This window comes from Sceloporus undulatus, chromosome 9, assembly GCF_019175285.1.
Source record: "Sceloporus undulatus isolate JIND9_A2432 ecotype Alabama chromosome 9, SceUnd_v1.1, whole genome shotgun sequence".
Lineage (NCBI taxonomy): Eukaryota > Metazoa > Chordata > Lepidosauria > Squamata > Phrynosomatidae > Sceloporus > Sceloporus undulatus.
In genome coordinates, this window is record NC_056530.1 from 5,911,001 (window position 1) to 5,918,603 (window position 7,603).

Sequence of the window (7,603 nt, forward strand, 5' to 3'; positions counted from 1 at the left end):
AAATGACCTTCTAAAAGCAACCAAACTTGTGAAAGAACTTCACACACACATAACAGAAAAGTGTCTTAAGAACAGACATAAGCCTTCTTGTCTGTCTTCCTCTTCGCATCTCTATATGCTGCAGTGATAGAAGGATAGCAGATCATGATAGCTACCCAGAATGTCTCTCCTGAATAGTTTGTCTGTTCCTCTTTAATGTAGCAAACAAAGGGTTGATTCTAAGGAGCTGGCTGTTTCCCCATAAATTATCCCAGAGCCAGTGCTGCTCATTATCCAGAAACAGCTGCAGCAAAGTTGGATGTCTCTTAATTACAAGCTCACAAAGAGCAGATTTATTCCACTTTCTCCATGTAGATGAATCCAAACACTCTGTCCATTGACTCCTCCTGATCTCCATTTCTATAGTACTGAACAAGGTGGGGGTGATTAAATTGGAAACATGACTATCAACAGCATCTGCATTCTGCAGCTTCTGATGGCAGTGCCATTCATGTAACATATCAGGCAGCAGAATTAAAATACCAAATGAGAATCTATGGGATACAATTAGAGCATGATCCAGTTGTCTTAACACAGAGTCAGAAGAACCAATGTGGTAGTGGAAGCAGGGCTTAAGAGAACAAAATGCCACAGGATCTTGGTTAGGAGGAATGCACCCTTAAACTTCCATCTCTCCCTTGAGGCTGGTTGCACTCTTCATAGTAGCTGAGAATGGGAGTAGATGTTCTCAGCAACAGTTTAGGATTATAGGCTGCTCAAATTTGAATGCAAAATATTTTGTATCCTGGTCACAGACAGACAGTCAGGAGCCACTGGCTTTACAAAGAATCTGCTTCTGCTGGAGGTAAAAATGCTAGAACCCGGTTGTGGATGTGGAGCAAAATATCTGTCTGCATTCTGGACTCTTCTTCAGGTCAAAGCTATGGGGATTTTGATAATAAGGGATTGCTTGTTCCACCCCATCGCTGGTTAGAAAAAGTTCCTACAGAAGCATTGGCGGCTAATCCAGGGAATTTGCAGGACTTGCAGGGTCTGAGCCAAGAAAAGAGAAGGTGCTCCTAGATAGAAGATTCTATCTTTTCCTGTTTGGCAATTATTCCATCTTTTCCTGTTCAGCAATTTTTTTTCCTTAATGAAAATAAATAGAAAATTGAAGGACAGTGGGGAAAAACACAGGAAGAATACAGATGGATGTTTATGCCATCTGAGTGTCTTTTAAAATGCCATGGTTGACACAGTAATGGCCAGGCTGGTTGGGGAATTCTGGGACCTGTAGTCCAAAACAGAATTTTTTTCCAGAATCTGATCTTGGAGGGATCAAGGGGAAACATTTAAAATGTGAGATTTTCTGAACTTGCTTCAAAGTACAGCTTTTCTTCCATAAAGTTTGTGAAACAGCCATTGTCCCCTGAAGGTTGGACTATAATTCCCACCATCTCTAGACAACCAGAGGGGCAAACTGGGATATTCTGAGAATTGCAGTCCAACACATCTGAAGGCCATGATGCTGGGGGAGGCTATTTTAATGTATTTTAATACATTATTTTATTTTATATTTTAATGTATAACTTTAGGTAGTCACTGAGCTTGGAAATGTTACTTTTTGGACCATGACTTTCAGAATCCCCCAAACAGTGTGACTATGGGAGTGGATGGTATAAATTGTAGATTGTGGCACTTGAAGACCAACAGCCATACTTGGTGGTTTTTAGAACTGCAGCCCAAAATAATAACTTTCCAAAACTGGTTCAGAGATTGTGTTTTTGTGTAATTTTTACAGAATATGCTGAGCCAGATGTGGTCCAAGTCAGCCAGACAGCTCCACTGACATTCAAACCTGTCTTGGACGAAGGCTACACACTCCCTCTGATTGTAAATCATTATGATGTTCCAAGCAAGTACCATGAATATGCTGAGCCTTTGCCACCGGAACCTGAGTATGCTACCCCATTTACTGAGCCAGCCACACAGCCAGAAGGGGACACTTTCAGGAAGAACATATCTGTCATCAAACCGATTCCCTCATCCAAAAGCTTGAGCGGGGGTCTGCCTTCACTGAGGTGTTCAGAAGCCCAGATGCAGTATGACTTCCCTATTCAAAGGCCAGCAGAGAAGCTGGACAGCAAAGTGGCTGAGGTGGACTTGCAGGAAGGATCTATTGAAACTGGCTCCATGATGAGAATCCACCAGTGATCAGACTCTCAGGCTGAGAGATGTATTGCAAGCTGCAAAACCAGCTACCTCATCACAAGGCTGCTCTTTCATGCTCAGAGACTCTTCCCTCTGCGCACACCTGCCGCGAGTCTTTGTGAACAAGAACTCTTGCTTGAGACTGCTAAAAACTAAATATGGGCTGTGTTATGGAACTTTATTTCAAGACAATTTATACGCAGGCTGTTTGTTTGTTTTGACTGATTGTTGCTCTCCAGCAGAGCAGAGCAGACCATTTGGTAGTATGAGGCAATAGCTTCATGCAGGAGATACTGGTGGGTAGTAGTGATAATGGTTTCCTGGCCATTTCCATCTTTCTATTGGAAGGAAGAACCGTGTGTGTCTTCTGTCCCTTTCTGCATCATTTCCCAATTAGTGTTGCAGTGGAGACCACAACGAACAATCTAATTTCCTTTGCTATGTTGAAAGCCAAGTGGAGCGATCCCATCTTCTCTTGTCTTTCAACCCACAAAGTCCCTGGGGCTCAAGCAGGGGCTTTACCCATCACTTTCTGCCTAATCCTTCTAAAACTGGGGATGTCAGGGATTGAACTTTAGACCTTCTACATGCAAAGCATGGGCTCAGTTATGGTCAAACAACATTCCTCCCCCTAAAACAAGTGGGCAACGGCACAGAGGGGGCATATTTTCCAGGCAGCTGTAACAGATTCAGAGGCCACTTCATTTCCAGTTTCACTTTTCAGCCAAAGATATCTATTTCTCCCATTTTTGAAGTAAGGAGTTGTGGGTCAGCAGAGTGCTAATTGACCTAAACCACCATGCTTTTGCATTGTTTAGAAGAGTTTTTGGCTATTTTCACCTAAAAATGTTTTATATGAAGCTTGGAGTTAGGAGCTTATGGGGTTCAAAGCACATGTGGCCCCACAGGCCACACATTCCACACCCTAAAACATGAAACCTTTTCTCCCACCAGCAAATGAAAACTGGTATTTTGTTCATACCCAACTTTTGGAGAGGAGCATCTTTGAATTCCTGTGCATTTGACTGGTATGGTATTTCTTCTCCGCCAAGTTTAACAAATACAGGTTGTCTCCTTTATCCAGAACTCCAAAATCTGAAATATTCCAAAATTGTCCACATGAGATAGTGCTTTCTAGTGGTTCAATATATATAAACTTTGCTTGATGCATAAAATTATTGAAAACACTGTGTATAATAGTCAGGCTATGTGTATAAGATGTATACGAAACACAAATGAGTTTCATGCTTAAACTTGAACCCCATTTCCAAAGTATCTCATTATTCAGATATTCCAAAATCCCAAAATCTCTGAAATCCAAAACACTTCTGGTCCCAAGCATTTTGGATAAGGTACACTTGGATGTCATCTTTATTAGGATTTGAAGGCATCAATACTGTAACTGATGTGTGCAATGGCCGAAATGAAGATTCCCATTTATTTGTACATACCTGTACTATATTTTTGTATTTTGTAATTAAAATTATTTTTGCTAATAACATATATATATATATATATATATATATATATAATATGTAATATACACAGTGTTGTGCTTTTTCTTGACAACAGCCAGATCTCAGCCAATGGACGCACATTCCCTTAAAACTTGGGGAAGCATTTTGTAGACCAAATAAAAACCCTTTCGTTTTCTCCTGCTGCCTGTCACTGACAAGTCTACTTTTTGTTTTGTCTTTTTCATTTTCACAGTTCATTTTCTCTTCGGATACAAAAGAAGGCCAGCTTTTTCTTTACGGAAAACAGAAATATGGGGGGCGGGGGGGGGGAGAGAGAGAAAGAGAAAGCATTTGCACATTTATATGATGCCTCAAGGGGAAAGAATATGTTAGCTATCCTTAAAAGTTTTGTTTGATGTTTCTTTTCCTAAGAAGGGCAGTCTCTCTTTTGCAACAAAAACAACAACTAGTAAAAGAGTCTTGCAGCCTTCTTGGAGAGATACTCTTGGACCAGAGGACCAGCGTTGCCACTTTCAGGGGTTTTCCCCAGAAATTGGGCATTTTAAAGTTTTTCCGTGTCACTTCTGGGATTACTAAATTTCCGGGAAGACTGTGGGAAATTCAACCTTCCAGCCCAAAAAACCCGGCCAAATATACCTTCCCGCCCCAAAAAACCCTCCTGACATACCTTCCATCCTGGAAGTCCTGCCCCTTTAGCCTTCCCATAGTGCCTTGCGCCCCCCACCTGGACGTCCTGCCTCCATTCTGGGAAATTTGGGGGCATTCTGGGAAGCCAATCAGGGAATTTCCTTTGAGGGTGATTGGCAACACTACAGAGGAGTGTGCCACAAGACTTTGGTTGTGGAGGGGCACAGGATGCCCACAGGTGTTCATGCACATTAGTGGGCCCTTCAAGCAGTTTTCGGGCAAAAAGGCTGGTCAGGGGCTTTTGGAGGGCTACCAAGGAGTTTCAGGAGCCACTCATAGAATCATAGACTTGGAAGGAACCACAAGCGTCATTCAGACCTTTCTGCCATGCAGGAACTCTCAATCAGTCTGTGTATTCCTGCATGGAACACATACATTCAGTGTTGCATCAGTTCAGAACCACAGACTCATAGAGTTGTAAGGGACCCTAAGGGCCATCCTCTTTTCCTGCAGGTGAACTTAGCCTTAGTAAGAGAAATGCTGAAGAACTGTTTTCCATGACGGGGGAAAGAAATGGACATCTTTGAAGGATGCTTGGTGGTTTACTTTGTCATAGTAATGGATGTCGATAAGGAATGTGTCGCCTAAGTACAAGGTTGAGAGGGATATATGGAACCCTCTAGCAATAAGAAAAGACAGAATATGGCACAGGGCTTCCCAGGCTGATAGGGACTGGCTTTTGATGTAGTCAAAAATCTTTACTTTGACTGAAGGGATTTTTATATGTTTAAGTTTTGTAGTGGCCAATAGGATTTGCCACAGAGCTTCCTTTTGTCGGTTGCCTATAAATTGTGGGGTTTGGTCTTACTCTTGGCCTCAGAGGTTGGTTAGAATTGGAAAGTCTGTTCTGAGGGCTGCTAGCAATACATTTATTTCCTTATCAATCTGGGTCCTCTTCTGGCTGATTTCCTTCACATAAGCTTCCTCCCTCCCTTCAAGTATTTAAACAGGGCTATCATATCGCCTCTTAACTTTCTCTTCTCCAGGCTAAACATCCCAGCTCCCTCAGTCTTTCTTCAAAGGGCTTCATGGTTTCCAGACCCTTTACCATTTTAGTCACCCTCCTTTGGAGACATGGCTCCAGTTTCTCAATGTACTGGACACAGTATTCCAGGTGGGTCCTGACCAGAACAGAATACAGTACAGTAGAGTGTTGCCACACGAAAACGGGGACTTTTCAGGGCTTTCCGTGTGATTTTGGTGCCTGGCTCAATTTCAGTGCATTTTTGGTGACTTTTGCCCATTTCAGCTCCAGACCTGACTCTGAGAGCGAGGCTACAGAGCAACCAGCCCTTTGGAGCGTCACACACTCACAGTTTTCAGCCAATCAGAGAGAGGACTGGAGAGTGGGCACCGCCCCCGCCCTCAGCCCCTGACTCCCTCTTAAGTCTAGCTTTCCTAGACTTAAGCGTATTTCCTCAGATGCATGGGAATTGTAGTTCATTGTGGCACCAGAGCTCTTTCTCACGAAACTACAATTCCCAGGGTTCCCTAGCACTGAGCTAGGGCAATTAAAGCGGTCTCAAACTGGATTATTTCTGCGGTATGGATTGGACCTTGAGCATTTTTAATAACCAAGGTCCAAAACACACTGCAGAAATAATCCCGTTTGTGACCACTTTAACTCTCCTGGCTCAGTGCTAGGGAATCCTGGGAATTGTAGTTTGTTGTGGCACCAGAGCTCTTTCTGATAGAGAAGGCTCAATGTCTCACAAAACTACACTTCCCAGGGTTCCCTAGCACTGAGCCAGGGCAGCTAAAGCAGTCTCAAACTGGATTATTTCTGCAGTGTGTCTTGGACCCAACTCAGGCTGCATCTTCATTCCAGAGACAATCCAGTTTCATACCGTTTTAACTGCCATGGCCCAGTGCTATGAATTCCTGGGAATTGTAGTTTGTTCTCACACCAACGTTTCCTGAGAGAGAAGGTTAAATGTCTCACAAAGCTAGAATTCCCAGGATTCCCTAGCACTGAGCCAAGGCAGTTAAAGGGGTGTCAAACTGGATTATTTCTGCAGTGCGGTTGCAGCCCAACACGTTTCTATTTGGCACAAAGCTCCCTGGACCCCCCTTCATGTCAAAATAAATATCTTAAAAGTATTAGAAGGACTGAAAGATTCTTTGGTTGGTTTTAATGGTAATTTTGAGAGTTGAAATAAGTTCCAATTATTTTTATTCAATTAGGGCTACGTTTTAATGCCATATTAACATTACGGGGACTTTTCGGGGACTTTGACTGAATATTTGGTGAGATACGGGGGGATTTGGTGAGTTTGGGGCCAAACGTTTGGGGAATTATCTTCGAGGCTTGTTGGCAACACTGAGAGAGGCACTATTATGACCGCCATTGATCTAACTACTATGCCCCTATTGAAGCAGCCTAGAACCGCGTTGGCCTTTCCGGGCGCCGCCTCCACTTCTATCCTTCGAGACAGGGGTGACTCTGGGGAGCCGGAACAAGCGATTGCCAGCTGCCCCCTTCACAAAAATTATGCTTCCGAAATCTCTTGATAGCGATTCCGCGCGGGAAAAGGGAACCGGCCGCAGCCGCCCTCCCCGCGTGCCACTCACGGCAGAAGCCCTTTTTAAAGGCAAGCTCCGCAAAGTCGCGTTCACTACACCAACGGCCACCTCCTTCCGGGTCACAGTGAGAGAGTCACGGCGACGGGAATGGACTCCCGGGCGCCACCCACGTTTCTTCGCCCTCAGCTCAGTTCTAAATGTAGGTTTCTCTCAAGCCGGTAGCATTAGATAAGACGGAGAACGGTCTCTCCGTCCGTCTTCCAAACGGTTATGCAAATTTCCTCAAGGCATGCTGGGAGACGAGGGGCTCAAGGGCTGCCGGGAGGCGTAGTCACAAAGTTATAAGGGCGCCAAGATTAAAGCAGGCTTCTCTGCTTCGCGCGAACTACAACATGCCTTTGAAGCCCCGCCTATTGCCACCAAAGTGCCACGCTACGCATACGCAACTCTGCGCCTGCGCAGAGAACCCCCCGTACGCCTTGAGCGTGACCTCGACAACTTCTAAAGAAAACTGAGCGGGTGGGGGCGGGGCCAATAAACGAAGAGCATCCTAATTGGTCGTCTCTGGAGCGTGGAGCCGAGATGAGCGCCCCAAATGGTCGTCTTGCCTCTTAGCCGGATGGCGCGTGGATACGAGGGGAGAGTTCTGATTGGTTGTCTCGTTCTTTAGCCGCTGGGGCGAGGATTTGAGGGGAGCGTCCTGATTGGTCGGCTGGCGTGTGGAG

At 44.6% G+C, this 7,603-nt stretch overlaps 1 protein-coding gene and 1 non-coding gene across 3 annotated transcripts in view; one reads left to right on the top strand and one right to left on the bottom strand.

Annotated features, from left to right (window-relative positions):
* LOC121915246 (discoidin, CUB and LCCL domain-containing protein 1-like) overlaps nucleotides 1-3,843 on the top strand; it is a 71,418-nt gene extending 67,575 nt beyond the window's left edge. For both annotated transcript variants that reach the window (XM_042439273.1, XM_042439272.1), the window contains one exon: nucleotides 1,781-3,843. In XM_042439273.1, the coding sequence (XP_042295207.1) occupies nucleotides 1,781-2,193 (413 nt within the window). In that variant the 3' untranslated portion in view covers nucleotides 2,194-3,843. The remainder of the gene's footprint in view (nucleotides 1-1,780) is intronic.
* A 2,956-nt stretch (nucleotides 3,844-6,799) lies between these two features.
* On the bottom strand, nucleotides 6,800-6,942 carry LOC121916360. The gene has a single exon (XR_006100852.1). It is a non-coding gene; the product is annotated as a U11 spliceosomal RNA (small nuclear RNA).
* Between the last annotated feature and the right edge of the window lie 661 nt (nucleotides 6,943-7,603).